At 40.1% G+C, this 15,346-nt stretch overlaps 1 protein-coding gene across 6 annotated transcripts; it reads left to right on the top strand.

Moving 5' to 3' along the window:
• The first annotated feature begins 536 nt into the window (after nucleotides 1–536).
• hmg20a (high mobility group 20A) lies at nucleotides 537–14,151 on the top strand. Of its 6 annotated transcripts, XR_004897936.1 has the most exons (10): nucleotides 795–926; nucleotides 3,162–3,251; nucleotides 3,376–3,585; nucleotides 6,611–6,743; nucleotides 8,959–8,996; nucleotides 10,010–10,085; nucleotides 10,376–10,591; nucleotides 13,170–13,302; nucleotides 13,629–13,804; nucleotides 13,855–14,151. XR_004897936.1 is itself a non-coding variant. In XM_031316701.2 (9 exons), exons 2-9 carry the CDS (start codon nucleotides 3,186–3,188, stop codon nucleotides 13,630–13,632), a joined length of 876 nt encoding a protein of 291 aa, XP_031172561.1. In that variant the 5' UTR covers nucleotides 538–558; nucleotides 3,162–3,185; the 3' UTR covers nucleotides 13,633–13,816. The 6 variants fall into 6 exon arrangements, 5 of the variants coding, with proteins under 5 accessions (XP_031172579.1, XP_031172561.1, XP_031172554.1 ...); XM_031316701.2 differs by lacking the exons at nucleotides 795–926; nucleotides 13,855–14,151 and adding an exon at nucleotides 538–558 and having other exon boundaries at nucleotides 13,629–13,816; XM_031316694.2 differs by lacking the exon at nucleotides 13,855–14,151 and having other exon boundaries at nucleotides 13,629–13,816.
• The last annotated feature ends 1,195 nt before the right edge of the window (nucleotides 14,152–15,346 follow it).

Raw genomic sequence — 15,346 nt, 5'->3', positions numbered from 1 at the left:
TATCAAGATATAACGGATGCTCAGTGCAATATGAGGATATGGTTGTTTGCAGAAGTTGATTGTAACCCAGGGATGCCAGCAATGTAAAATTGCCAGAGCTCAAACACTCATTAACAGTTACAGAGAGAGAATGGTACACTTAAATAAAAGGGAATGGCCTTATTTCAAGTTGCAACTGCAACATAGGCCTTAAGGAATGTCCTACAAACTACAAAAAGCTTGAGGGCTTGCCAGCTCTGCTCCTAGGATCATTTTGCATGTGTAATCTACAAAATTCCAAACCAAATGAAAGATTTTCTCACCTCATTTAAAACTTTCTGCACAAGCCTTGATGTGCAGACATCTTCCACATCTTATAAATAAAGCTTGAAATTTCCCATGGGAGTTAACTCTGGAATAAAATTTAAGAAATGTAATACACAAAACCAACAGGAGGGGGAAGCAACACCCTTAAAGACATTGGTCTATGTACACGAAGAAAACGGTGACCTACGAAAACTCACAGAGTTAGAATGTCTAGAGCAGTTTGCTGTAATTAAATCTGCCTTTTTTGTGTTGGTACGTTTGAAAAGGACATTATGTTGGATTAGCTTTTACTAATATTGCTGGTTTTGGTGTACCTTTTTATAGGCTTTGAATCAAAAACTATCCAATTAATGTTATAGTCAACATATTCAATTTATGATCTTATCTCTTTTCAGATTTTTTGTGATTTCCTTGCTATTCTCATCCCTAACAATTGATTTTAATTAAATGAAATTCATACAATATCAAAACATACATATGAGTATTTTGAAGGGCGAAGTATAACCATAGCTACATGCCTGTCTATGTGGTTTGGTTCTATGGAGTGGCTGCTGTATTGTTTTGATTAGGATAATCATTTGGACAGGTAACGTAGCTACGGATTAGCTACGTGATCTAAGGTTAGTTTTCACTCGATGGTTTTACTAAATGTACATTAAATATGTAATTGAATGATATTTCAAATGGCATTTTGACGAGTTAGCGAAAGCTAAAGTAGAACGTTAGCTGCCCGTCGGCTGGCTAACAGCTGATTGCTAATGCTAGCTAGCCCAGCAGTACATCAGTCCAATATGCTAGACCATTGTTTCTTGTAATGATAACTTCAATATGCCTTTGAATGTTAAGAATAACGTCAGTCGCCGTTATTATCAGACATTAAACGGCCGTACAGCAATAGCTCGTATTGCTGAAGACAGCACCACAGCTGTTAAAGTTGACATTAGCTAGCTAGTGTAAGTTAACATAACTGACGCTAATGGTGCTGTTTGCCAGCTGGTCTCACGGTTTGCATGAATTTCGTCAACATCGTAATGTTTATCAATTTAATGTTACATATAAGTTGCTACGTTGCATTTTATAATGTCCACTCACTTGCCAGTGTGGCGATATTTAAAATATATCGACCACAGCATTTGCTTATATGAACGTGGCTTAACGTTAACGTTAATGGTTAGCCGTCGCTTCCAACACTGCTGACTGGGTGCAATACAGAAACGCAGAGGGAATAGTGCAAAAACAGTCCATCAGTAAAGAAGGCAAGATATAATAATAAATACGTAAACGGTACCAAAAAAAGCAGTAGGAAAAGCAAGTGACAGTAAAAAAAAAAACACAGTAAACACAAAATATAATAAGTAAACAGACTGAAAGCATTCATTACACAGTATTCACAGTATTGCACAGATAAAATATTGATATTGCACAGACAAGTAAACCTTGATATGTACAGTCTACGTATATATAAATAGGCACATAGTGTGATGTTATATTTTTCTGTCCAGGTAAAATTCCATGCAATTTATCATCAAATTATGCATTGTGTGCTTTCACCCAGCAGAGGGCACTGCGGCATAGTTTTTATTTATTAGGGTTGGAAAGCAAAACGCAGCCATCTTTATGGTCTTTGTTAGATTTTGAATTAGTTGTTCATAGCTAGGCCTCAGCGCCATAAAGCCCTACGTGCAAGTAACTTTTTCTTAGTCTTGCTCAAATAAGCTTCGCAAAATAGGTGACACGTGGGGTCCTCTTGTTTGGCAGTATGTTATGAAGTAATGACATTTATAGGTGTCACTAGAAACCGGCTTAAGGCATTACAGAAGTGTTTGAAAGAAAACCCCTGCTTACTTCAACTGTTTGCTGAAGGGAGGGGGGGGGGTTCCCCCACATGTTCTCTTTCCAAGAAGAGAATATCTTCTTCTGGTCTTTGGTGGTAGATCAGCTAATTCCTCTGTGACTTTTCCCACAGTACTTAGTGGCAGGGGGCAGAAACCACATCCAGGATATAGAGGCTCGCTTCCCACGTAGTGATTTAGAAGAGGTGAAAGGTTAAAACACAAGGAGGATGTTCTTATTTTCTGAGCTCAACCTGGGCTGTTTGCCCTCTAGTAGACCTACTCTGAGTCAGCATGCTTTTTAATTTGGTGTTCTGTCAATTAGTCTTTTGCAAACATAAATTACCTATGTTTTTTTTAGTTTTTTTTTTTAGAGTGGTTTGATAGTCAAATATATTGTAATTTCAAGCTAGGATAGACACTAGTAAAAAAAAAAAAAAAAAAAAAAAAAGTCTTGTTAAAGCTCAGTTAGACCACAAGTTCAGCCAGGGAACAGATTTCTTCTTTAGAGGGCCCTTCTCTTATCTCTAATTAAGAGGCAGTTCCACAACACTACTTCCTCCTGTTGAAAATAGGCTAAATTAGCATCTGAGAAGTTGGGGTGCTGTGTTTTTTTCCTTCACATGCTCAATAATGATTAATGGCAGCAAGACATTTCTATTAGAGGAAATGTGGCTGGCCAAGAGGAGGTCGGGAACCAACGACTGGGAGGAGTTTGGATGAAAAAGCAGAAAAGGCGATAATATTGCAGAAGGAACAGTCTGCTGTCTATTTCCTGGCTGGGCAGCATCCCCGGTGACAATGCTTCACGCCTCAGTCCAACCCTGTCTCCAAATGCATAACCCACTTTTAATTGAGCAGCAATGTGCATCCCCCTTTTTTTCATCTGGCTCCCCCAGATAGCACAAGCCTTACCTTAACTAATCTTTCCAGATCGTATATTAATACCATGTAGGTATGTAGCTCCTGCCGTACTTGTATGAGACGTTTCCTAATCTAACATCTCCCACTGTTTTCCTCCAGATCTCCCCTGTAGTCATAGAAGTCATGGATGAGCAGACAGGCTCTCCTGGAGCCAATAACGACAACAACAGCCAAAGAAATGGAGATGAGGTAAGAAGACACAGATGTCGAATGAGATATTTTTTTCAAACTCCCAAGAATGTCCTGCCAGTGTATATGATGCGGTATTGCTACTTGATATTTCCAAACATATCTGTTTTTGTTATCTTTGCAGAAGCCCCGACGTGGCAGCTGGACCAAGGGGAGGAAGAGGAAGAAGCCAATGAAGGACAGCAATGCACCCAAGGCCCCCCTAACGGGCTACGTTCGCTTCATGAACGACAGACGAGAGCAGCTACGGGCAGAGCGTCCAGACGTGCCATTTCCAGAGATTACGAGGATGCTGGGCAACGAGTGGAGCAAGCTGCCGCCCGAGGAGAAGCAGGTCAGTGTAGAAGTCCCAGACAGGATTACACATTGAGCAAACAGCTGTGAGAAATAATGTGTCAAAGTAAAGGACAATTCCGGCGCAAAACGAACCTAGGGGTTAATAACAGATGTGTACCCACTCGACTGCTCTCTGGGACATGTTTTCATGCTAATCGAATGTGTTTGTAGCTTGAAACAAGCTAGCGCGGACCGCTGATTAGCTTAGAGCGCTAGTGTTCGGGGCACAGGGAGTGTAAAAACAAATCGCTTATTATACCACTAAAAAGGCTCAAAATATCACCACACTTCAACGGTAGCATAACGAGGGTCCCTAAATGTTAACCGAAGCATTGAGGACTTTGTAAGTGTACAGACAGTTTTAAGTACAGTAAAAAGTAAGTAAGTATTAAAAAGATAGATTATAAAGACAGTAGCGTTCTCGTATACAGACGGCCGCCGTTTTGGGAGCTACTACTTTCTAAACTATCTTTTTAATAACTGTCTGTACACTTACAAAGTTCTCAATGCTTCGGTTAACATTTAGGGACCCTCATTATGCTACCGTTGAAGTGTGGTGATATTTTGAGCCTTTTTAGTGGTATAATAAGCAATTTTGTTTTTACTTTCCCTGTGCCTCGAATACTAGCGTTGTAAGTTAATCAGCGGTCCGCGCTAGCTTGTTTTCAAGCTACAAACACATTCGATTAGCATGAAAACATGTCCCAGAGAGCAGTCGAGTGGGTACACATCTGTTATTAACCCCTAGGTTCATTTTGCGCTGGAATTGACCTTTTAAAGCTAGTGCTTAAAGTGAGTAGTTTCCGTCGCCCCCATGAGGAATTCTAAGTCATGACAACAAAACTGTCGACGCGTCCACATGATACAAGTCTTCCGTGATCGCGCACCGCCCCCCATCCCTCCTCCACGCAGTTGCTAATAGCCAAGACACAATCTTACAGAGAAATACAGAGAGAGCTTTGTGGAGCTGTCTTAATTAGCTTTGTCGCAACTTATTTGGCAATGGCTTGAATGTAAGCGCGCTTAATTGGAAGTCGCTTTGGATAAAAGCGTCAGCTAAATGACATGTAATGTAATGTAACGGATGTTCATTAATATCAAAAAGTTACACACTAAAGCTTTAACTTCTATAAAAGTGTTCATATAGATTAGAGCGACAATAGCGAATAACTAAGGCGATCCAGGTTTTGAGAAAGCAGTGGAAGGAAATAAACGGATCAGAGGCTGCAGCGGTCCACAGCAATATCTGTTCGGTTTTGCATAAACAAGGTGGTGGATTTTTAATTGTCATCACTTTTGGCTTTCCATTGATTGCACCAACATTGATCCAGAGGTATGGACTGAAATCTCCATCTGCAACATGCCAACACTTAAGACTATCCCCAGCTATCTGTAACGCTCTCAAACCAGCAGAGACTTTCAAAACCTCTTTCCCTGTGCACAAAAAGAGTGTAGGAACAAAAGCCTGTTGAGTCCATGGTGTCACTGTTTTGGAGCTGGCAAAAACTTGACTTATACATGACTATGTTTGGTAGTTTGACATCCTTTTACAGATCATCTTGCATAGTTGATGGCATCTTGTATTGTGGCCCAGATACGCCCTCAAGTGTGATGCGACAGTAACAAAAAGAGATAACAAAGGATACAGTTGTTTTTTTTTGTAGTGATAGAACTATTATTACAGTCATGTTCAGGCCAGTTTTCCGTATCAATTTGTTATTCCACTGCAAAGATATCGGAGTGACACCCCTGTGCTTCAACCAGCAAAAACATGGATGGCCTTTTCAAAATTAGGCAGAATATGATAATCATTTTCCACTGCCCTTGAATGAATCTGAATTAAATTATCTACATGTTATGACATTAAATTGTCTTTTAGAAACCTGTAATGAACTGTGTATCAGACATAATGCCAGAATCAATGCTTCACATGTCATTTAGTCTCGCTTTGCCAGACCCTCCTCTAAAGCGCGCTGAAGGAGGGTCTGGCTACTTCACATAGCATTCGGGGATGGGAGGAAAACGTGCTCTGGTTTATTGACATTTCTTTAAACCAATCACAATCGTCGTGGGCAGGGCTAAGCACTGGAGAAAAGCCGCGGTGCCACTGCAAAATAGGCTCGGAAGGAACTTGTTTTGGTGGAACATGTGTACGTTTAAAAGTTGTTTAAGTCGTGAAAACTCAGATTGGACAGATAGTCTAGCTAGCTGTCTGGATTTACCCTGCAGAGATCTGAGAAAAGGTTAACCATAGTGTTCACTTAAAGTGCTCATATTATGCTTTTTGGCTTTTTCCCTTTCCTTTATCGTGTTATATATCTTTTTTGTGCATGTTATAGGTTTACAAAGTGAAAAAGCCTAAAGTCCATCCCAAAGGCACTTACCATCTCCAACAGAAAACACTGTTCACCAACTGCTCCAAACAGCTCTATTGTAGTCCAGCCTTTACTTCCGTGACGAACGTGCATCACTTTGTAACACACGTTATAATACTCGCCTAGCTGCTAGCGTGGCACATGAAAATTAGCATAATTTGAGCACTTTAATGTATAGCTGCGTTTATTTAAAGTTAGAACTTGCAGTTTTTCTTGCCTTTTTTTTCAGGGAAGATTAGAGAAATCTGGACATTTGTTTTTAAATCCAAAGGTGGGATAGAGGCCGGAGAGCTTTGCTGCTGATTTGTATCATGTTGTTAGACCACGGGTTCAAAGCCCAGTCACATATGCCAGTATCCTGGGACAGGGTCGTCTTTGCATGAAGATGTTTTTATTAGTGTTTTCCTCTAATTCCCAAACTAATGATAGCACGTTTTCTTAGTTACAAGCGTTGAGTGAATGTAGATTATTAATATTGGAAATTACTTATTTTTGTCTTTTGAAAGGAAAAGGATCACTCCCACTCATCGTGCCATCTCACCCACAATCCTCCTTCATTCTGTTTAACCAAATCTCATTTTCCTCTTTTTTTTTTTTTTTTGGCTGAGCCCTCCCAGCTCTTCTCACCTTTCTTTCTTCTCTCTGCAGCGATACTTGGATGAGGCGGAGCGAGATAAGGAGCGCTACATGCGGGAGCTGGAGAAGTACCAGAAGACCGAGGCTTACAAACATTTCACCAGGAAGGTTCAGGAGAAGCAGAAGGGCAAGCGGCACAGGGGAGGTGAGATCTGGTTAGAAAAGCTGCAGGATCACAAGTTGGCATCAGCCACTAAAACTAGGTGTTCTGGCAGTTAGCCCAACATCATTCTGAGGCAGTACTGTTTAAAGGCTCTGACACACCAACCCGACGGCCGACCTTCGGCAGAAAGGTAAAAAAAGGTCAAGTTGGTCAAAAAAGTGCCTCGGAACACACCGAAGCGACGCCAACTTGAGCGTACTTTCTGCGCGTGCGCAAGACGTAATACGTCTCCATAACAGCAGGCGGGGCTAATCTGTATTGTCGCCCAAAACATGAAAACCGGCAGCTGATTGGACGAACACGTCACGTGGGTCTGGCTGCTCCCGGATTTTCCCGGGCATAATGGTGGCTTCGTTCGGAATACAATCTCATATTTTACGAAGATAGTTCACCGAAACGATTTTAAGCGAGAAATAGGCCATGCAGTTGCTGAATCTGTCTTCATTTCAGATCGACAAAGGTCAGTTTAAAAGATTTTCGTCAGATTTTGAGAGGCGTTAGTCAGGCTCATCCCGCTCATAATTTCCGGGTTAGCGCTCCACCAATCAGATTGGCCATTGAGTCCGAATGCCCGCCTTACGATTCAACGCGTCAAATCGGCCCAAATGAAGGCCGATGGCTCCTCCGACTGACGACGGCACGGAACACACCGAACAGACTCGAGTCACCGACCTCACCAGACTGTCCGACGGCCGATAATCGGGTTGGTGTGTCAGGGCCTTTAGAAGTAGCTGGCAAGTCAAATACTACGTATGTCTGCTGACATTTGGATGAACCAGGTATTCGGTTTGGTGGACTATTCCTGCCAGATTGACTAACATGAACATGCATCATAAGGCATTCATTACAGAATAGATCTATAGGAATGGAATTTTAAATCTCTTGACTGGCTTGAAATATTTGGTTTTGACCACAAAGATGCCCATGAGCAAGGCACCAAACCACTTCATGATCTAGTGGAGTTGCTTTGTGGCTTAAAGTGCTCATATTATGCTCACTTTCAGGTTCATAATTGTATTTAGAGGTTGTACCAGAATAGGTTTACGTGGTTTAATTTTCAAAAAACACCATGTTTTTGTTGTACTGCACATTACTGCAGCTCCTCTTTTCAGCTACCGAGTGAGGCATCTCACTTCTGTTCCATCTTTGTTGGGAGTCGCACATGCGCAGTAGCTAGGTAAGGACTACCAGCCAGTCAGAAGCAGAGTATGAGGGCGTGCCACGCTAGCAGCTAGGTGAGCATTATAACGTGTGTTACGAAGTGATGCACGTTTGTCAGGGAAGTAAAGACTGGACTACAATAGAGCTGTTTGGAGCAGTTTGTGAACAGTGTTTTCTGTTGGAGATGGTAAGTCCCTTTGGGGTGGACTTTGGGCTTTTTCACTTTGTAAACCTATAACGTGCACAAAAAGATATATAACACAATAAAGGAAAGGGGAAAAGCCAAAAAGCATAATGTGAGCACTTAAATGTAGAAGATGTGGGTCTTGTTGAGAAACTCCTTTAAATGCTTATGTGTTAACGGGATGTTAGTGTACATGAAGAAATAAGGCTGACAAGGCTAGGACATAATTTCCCACCCTAAACACTTTTGCTATGTTTTAAAACATATTTGAATACAGTATATTCCGTTATTTGGTGTTGGAACTGAATGAATGAATGAGAACTTTATTGAACAACAATCAACAAGAGGTGTTCAAAAGGATAAAAACACAATAAAGCCCAAAGGCTTGTTTCCATTGTGGTCCTTAAGATGGAAAGGGAGTAACACCACATGGAATACAACTCACAACTTATTATTTGCTTTGCCCAGTCAATAGAAATGTGGCAAGGAAAAGAGTTACTTTTCGAGTTTGTAGTAGTCAATGTTATGAGTTAATAGTTTAGCAGCTCGAGGCCAAGGAGCCGTTACTGTGTTCACACAACACATGGTCTACATTATCTCTTCCTATTTTGCAACTGTGGATAATTCTCAGTTTGAATATCAAAAATGTTGATGGCATAAACAGCTCTGTCTCTGAAGTAAGTCTCTGCCTCATTTCAGTGGATTCACAATAAAGAGTGCAGAGATGGGATTTTTTTCCGATTACTTTAATTCATTCTATCAGTTCGTGATGTAGTAAAGGCAGGCTGTGCTGTGCGAAGGAAACATGAATCATCTGCTGTGCTCTTTCTTTATACTTTCCTTCCTTACCAGATGTTGGACACCAGGTAGCCAACGAGGCTCTTCATGAGGTCAGTAACTCTTTCCTGCCCTATTACACTCGCAATCACTTTTCTTAAGAAGTAAATATCACATTGATTTAAGTTAAGAAATCCTCTTCTAACTATCGAAACAAAGTTGTATTTCCAGGTAAGGAAAGCACAAAATCTTTCACACAGATTCACATGGTTGGAGCAGGAATATAGCAACACATACTGAACACATTAGATTAGTGCAAATGACAGTGTTCTCAAAATATCTGTAAAAATGCATAATCAACATGAATTGCAAAGGTTGGTTTTGACTTTACAACAGAATGTCTCCAAAACTCAACTATTGAACATGTGCCTTTGCCCAGAAATGTCACTAGTTAAATTGATTAAAACTTAATAAACTCACAATGAATTATCATTGTGAGTTTATGTAATCACGGTTAGAGTCTGTTTTTGCTATTTTCTCACCAAGGAAGTGAAACCTGTTGTGTTTGCCCTCCTCTTGCTCTACCCATTAAGTGCTTATTGTTGCATCACTAAAGCTGGGTTAATCCGCTTTGGTGCTCTGTTTGCGTTCGTGATCCAAACACATGGCTTCGACTAAGTGTGTAATTCATTTTTATTGAGTTCTGGATGTAATTAAGAGGTTTCCTTTGTGAGTCGTATAGCATGCTCCTAAATGGTTATGGTCAAGGTGACTTTATTGCAATCAGCATTCCTGTGGGAATAGCAGTGTTTCCCCTCTAGATTTCAAAGGACATGGGATTGAGCATACATTTAATTATGTTAAGAAATGAGGAAGGATGATGCATTCTTTCAGCCATTTCAGGGCCTTTGATATCTTGGCAGCCCTGTTGATGAAATGATTCCTTCCTTCCTCACTTCTTAAACCGTATCACTGTATCTCTCCTGAGGCCAGGTATGAAATGAATTACCCAGCCACCTACAGCCCAGCTAGATAAATGACAAGCTCTCGCTGGCAGCCTGTGCAGCCGAATGTTTTCACCGTTCAGCTCATCTCCTTCCCTCTCACTGTCTCTGGCTATCAACAGAAGGATGCAGAAGGCAAGGACAGAACTGTTTTTGACATACCAATCTTCACAGAGGAGTTTCTCAACCACAGCAAAGGTAAAGAGCTTGAACACAGCCAGTTGTCTTGCTGAGAAATACTTTGTAGCTGGTGCGCTGGGACTTTTTTTTTTTTTTTTAACCTCCATTTGTCTAAGTGTTTTAAAGACATTCCTCCGCTACCTCAAGAGAACTTTTTTTTTTTTATATATATATAGTGCTCCATTGTCCGAGAATAGTTCCACAGTACACCGAACTCCGTGATGCCCTAAAAGTTAAAAGAACACACCTCTCTTGGCAAATAAAAAATGAATGATGGCACCGACTGCTGTATCTTGTATCCTCAACAGCACGTGAAGCTGAGATGCGGCAGCTGCGCAAAACCAACATGGAGTATGAGGAGCGTAACGCAGCGCTGCAGAAACACGTGGAGAGCATGCGCGGGGCAGTAGAGAGGCTGGAAGGCGACGTGATGCAAGAGAGAGGACGCAACGGCCTCCTCCACCAACACCTGGAGACCCTGCGCCAGGCACTCACCTCAAGCTTCTCCTCCGTACCTTTGCCAGGTGGGAACCAATACCACTTTATTCAATGGTAAAGCCAGTACCAATCATGCAATAACAAAAACAGAGTCTTACAATGTTTCCAGCAGTTTTCACCTGTTGAGATAGGACTCATGAGTATTCCACTTGCATCTATTTTAATTACTGGAAATTCTTGAGAATGATCTTGTTTTATTGATTTTTTTTTTCAATTAAAAGAAGCTAAATGACTCGGCACTATCCTAGATGACTTGTGAAGTCAGGCAGTTTTTGCAGCATCCTAAGTTGTGAAATATTTGCTGATAAAGAGTTCTTGTCTCAGTGTAGACCATTAGTTTTGATAATCTTGGACGAAAATGAAATATACTCCTTTTTTAAACCAACATTCTGCTGTGTGTGGGAAAATAAAATTGCGTTGCTTTTATTTCTGAAAGTGCAATGCAGCTCTTGGGCTTACTGACATTGATCAATGCGCATCGTAAACCTGCACCGACTTGATAATCCATACCAGTAATCCATCCCTAGACACAAATACTGTAGTACCCTATTAGTTCCAGAGTCAGAGTTTACATTGGTGAGACATGAATAATTATGTAGGCGTAATCACACACCCCCTGTGCTGTGCTTTGAACTCCAATGCCTCTCCAGGACAGATACATATTTAAACTGATTGTACAGCAGGACCACTCACTGTTCTTTTAGAGACTGGCCATGTTAAGTCGGTCTGTCTCTCCTTAATTTGAACCTGTTCTTTATTTACATTTCAGGAACTGTGTTCACACTTGTTTTATGCACTTACTGTAAAGGAACCCATGCTGAGTTCACACCCACTGCATTTCTCTCCATTGCAATTGTCTCCACACCAATCTGAAATTCTTGCTCACACAGCAGAGACACACACTCTGCAAACAGCACACATTGACAGACACCACTGGAATTATTTCATAAGAGCTTGGTGATGAAAGATGATTGCAAAATACACTCTAGACATAAGAGTAGGGAAGCTCTGTGGCTGTGGCACATTCAGTTTAGGAGAAAGTGTCAATAAATAATAACCGGAAACATCAAAGCTTCTATCGAGCATGTTTTACCTCTGATTTTATCAGTTCTTTTGGTAATTGTGCCATTTCCATTAATTAACTTACTTTATGTAGGTTAACTAGAATTGACAACCTGAGATGCCAGGACTTGCACTTGCTCAATATTAAATAATTTCACATTTCTAGATTCAATTTTTCTGTTTTGCACCTCTTGTAGTCTTGGCGGTTTTGGTAACATTCTTTTGATCACACATTTGAACTATGGCAACTTGCAGCAAAAGCATCAGTACAGTAGTGACAAGTAGTGGCTGTTGTCTGTGTGCTTGGATCGTTCGTATTCTGATTGGTCTGATCATCTAGTGATTTCTGCCCGAGGTGTTCAGTAGTCACCCCTGCCACCGCCTAATTGATGTCCAAACATGAAATGTCCATAATTTTAAATGCAAAGGCCGATTTTAAAGTTTTTTTTATAAACCATGTGGGCAGTAATTAGTAATAGGGCTGCACAATTAATTGCATATTTAATCGTAATCGCAATATGGACTAGTGCAATATCCAAATCGCAGGGGACGCAATAATTGTTAAGGGCAAAATATGTGTCAACAAATCCTATCCTACAGGGAAAATCTTTGTTTATACAGATCCTCACAAAAATCACACTATAATCATTTAAAACATTTTTCAGTGAAAATGAGAATAATGATACAATAATGATCATTCCCTCCAAAATCGTTAATCATATCGCAATTGCAATCTCAGTCAAAATAATCACAATTAGATGTTTTCCTCATATCGTGCAGCCCTATTTGGAAATAAATGACACTTCACAACATGTAAACATCATTTGTTAAAAATGAAAGACAAGCTATCAGTTGCAACTTAATATCGTTGTTTTATTAGCTGCCAAATGTGTCACATTTGGCAGCTAATAAAATGTAACCTTTTCAAAAGTTTGTGTCATCCTATGAACATCTTTCACCTTCAGAACAACCACAAGTATTTAAAGACATTTGTAAGTACTGACTGCCTGGAAGATCATTGGCGTTAAAGAGCACTTATCCATGCAAAGTATTTATGAACAGGCTTCTTTGCAACAAGCAAATAGAATTGTTAGCGACACGTCTCACGTTCTGTATGCAGAATATGAGCTGCTGCTATCCGGTAGCAGGTTTAGAGTTCCTCGCTGCAGACTTAACTGTTTCAAAAAGTAATTTATCCCAGTGCCTATTAAGCTCCTAAATAACCGCAAGTAAAAGGCAGAACAGGCCTGCACGACGATGGAGATTTGTAATTGTTGTACTTGGGATCTCTCTTTTTTTTCAGTAATGTTTAACTAATGCATTGCATGACACCATGTTGGGTTTTATACACCATCAGGACCATAGTACGGTCTGTTGTATGGTATAGTACAGTATCTGTTGTTTGTACATGCTGTCTGTGTTTGTTTGTTTTTACTATGGCTGCAGCATGTGTTAAGTGCCCAAGACAAATTTCCCACAATGTGGGACAATAAAGTTAATCTTGAATCTTGAGCTTGACATCACATGCTTGTTGTCCTACAGCTAGTGGAGAGACGCCCACTCTTGACAGCATTGACTCGTACATGAAGAAGCTCCACAGCATCATAGTCAGTAACCCCCAGGAACATGAGAATCTCATCAACACTGTGAGAGACGTGGTCAACCGTTTGGACAGGTAACAGCTGCTTTGTTTGGATGGAGGGTAATGGCTGCTTGTAGAATTTAGAGTTGCAACTGGTGTCTTTACATTATCGATTCATCTAATGACTTATTTCGTTTTTGATTCATTGTCTTGTCAATAAAATGTAATGCCTAAAAGGAGGCCTTAACATTCCTTTCTCAGTCTGACCAACATAAATCAATTAGTCTCATTAGTCAGACAGTTTTGTCTCAAGGTCCATTTATTAGGTGTTTTTAATTGTTGTTTTTTTAGGTGTTTGTTTTTGCTTCGGCTGTGAATGAATAACGAGCGTGTCTTTTGCTGTCATGCTTGTGCCCCAGATAATTGGACCAAGTCCCACTGATTTGATGGATTGAGAGTCACAGTGACGTTCAGTAGAGGCTGCTCCTTGACGGGGAATCTTCCGGACGAAAAACCTCTTTTATTACTCTGCTATTGTAATGTAGGTGAAGGTTATGTAGCGTCTCATATTTATTTATAATTGTTAAAAAATAACTTTCTTTTTTTTTTTTTTAACTGTTTACACTTTAATATAGCCATAGTTTGTTTTTATAAAATAATGGTAGGACATGAAACAGTTTCATGTCACTCGTTGCGCCTGTTGTGTCTTCACTGTCCATTTATAGCAAATGCTTCCACAGCAATATCTAAAGCATCATACAAAATGTGCAAAAATGTTCTGATCAAAGAAAAATGTATCAGTGGGTTTGTGTTTCCATTTCCAAGAAAACCTGTTGAGCAGACTTTCCTTTATCCTACTCTGTTAAAGAGAAAACGTGCCATTTATTTTTTTTTCCTGTGTGAAAAAGTGTTTGTGTTTTCAATAAACGTTATTTACATCATATCAGCAGTCGGTTTGTTTGGGAAGGTTCATGGCATGCTGGGAATATGTTTGCACTGAAATGAAAATCAAAGTTGGATACACTAGGTACTATTGCCAATAGATGTGTTGTTTCATCTTATTCCCTCAAAGTTGGTTGTAGTTTATATAACAGCCACTGTCAAAAGGCCACTGTTAAAAATATCTCTCTTTGATGGCGTGTCTAAAATTTTCAATTTAAACATTAAAGCACCTAATTCAAGTATTAGCCGAAGTAATTTCCAGTTCGAGATTTGTCACACTAGAATGAACAGTTGACTTTTAACAGCCTAGTTTTGAAGTCTACTGAATCAAAAAGAACTATGAGGTTAATCTGCTGTATGGAATATAGTTTCCACTGTTTGGAATTGGGTGCTGAGTCAGCGCATAAGCTTATTTACTTATGGTAGATTTGGAGTGAAAAAGATTTGGATTGGTTAAGTTGATTGAGCAGCTCTGGTGTAATTTACCGGAATCTGGAGAAAGAGACAACTTACTTTGCACTCTGTGGCTCATTCAGAGTCACTGAACTGCACACAGCTTTGGGAAACAATAACCTACTGTATCATGTTTGAGGATTTTCCCCACTCGTTGCCTTTAATGAGGAATAAGATAGCTGTAGATGACTGCCATAATTCCTCTTTAGTAAATCAGGTTTACGTCACGATTCGCTTGGAAATTTTAAATGAATGTTCCTATTTGTTTGCTCAGGAGCTGGCTGATTAGTTTGGATGCCAAGTATGAAGTTGCTATATAGTTCCATATTTCTTTTTGACTTGATATAATGAGCCCCTCCTGTTTCCATACGCGGATGCCCATTTCCTCTTTGCCAGCTGAGACTTTCTGTCCACAATGGCTGCATGTGTCCCGGTGTTATATCCAACAATGTCACTAACAGATGTTCAGTTCCCACAGGAGAGTACGTCAGTATACAGTGAGCTAATAATACATAATCGCTGACTGCTGTGATACTGATATATGTGTTTAGTTTAGTTTAGTTTATTAAGGATCCCCATTAGCTGACGCCTTGACGACCAGCTAGTCTTCCTGGGGTCCAACACTACATTTAGTCAAACAATATTAAAACATTTCATAACATATACAGAAAAGAAGTAAAAAAATTAATAAAATAAAATACATGCAACAATATCTGCCAACAAAACTAAGTAACAAAAAGCA

The sequence above is a fragment of the Sander lucioperca genome, chromosome 7, assembly GCF_008315115.2.
Source record: "Sander lucioperca isolate FBNREF2018 chromosome 7, SLUC_FBN_1.2, whole genome shotgun sequence".
Taxonomy (NCBI): Eukaryota; Metazoa; Chordata; class Actinopteri; order Perciformes; family Percidae; genus Sander; species Sander lucioperca.
The sequence above is the reverse complement of the archived record's forward strand: the minus strand, read 5'-3'. Positions and strand labels throughout refer to the sequence as shown.

Coding starts and splice junctions, on each gene's coding strand:
- hmg20a (XM_031316701.2), top strand. CDS start 3,186: ATGGATGAGCAGACAGGCTCTCCTGGAGCCAATAACGACAACAACAGC. Junction 10,086..10,375: donor GTTTCTCAACCACAGCAAAG/GTAAAGAGCTTG, acceptor TATCCTCAACAG/CACGTGAAGCTGAGATGCGG. Junction 10,592..13,169: donor CTCCTCCGTACCTTTGCCAG/GTGGGAACCAAT, acceptor GTTGTCCTACAG/CTAGTGGAGAGACGCCCACT.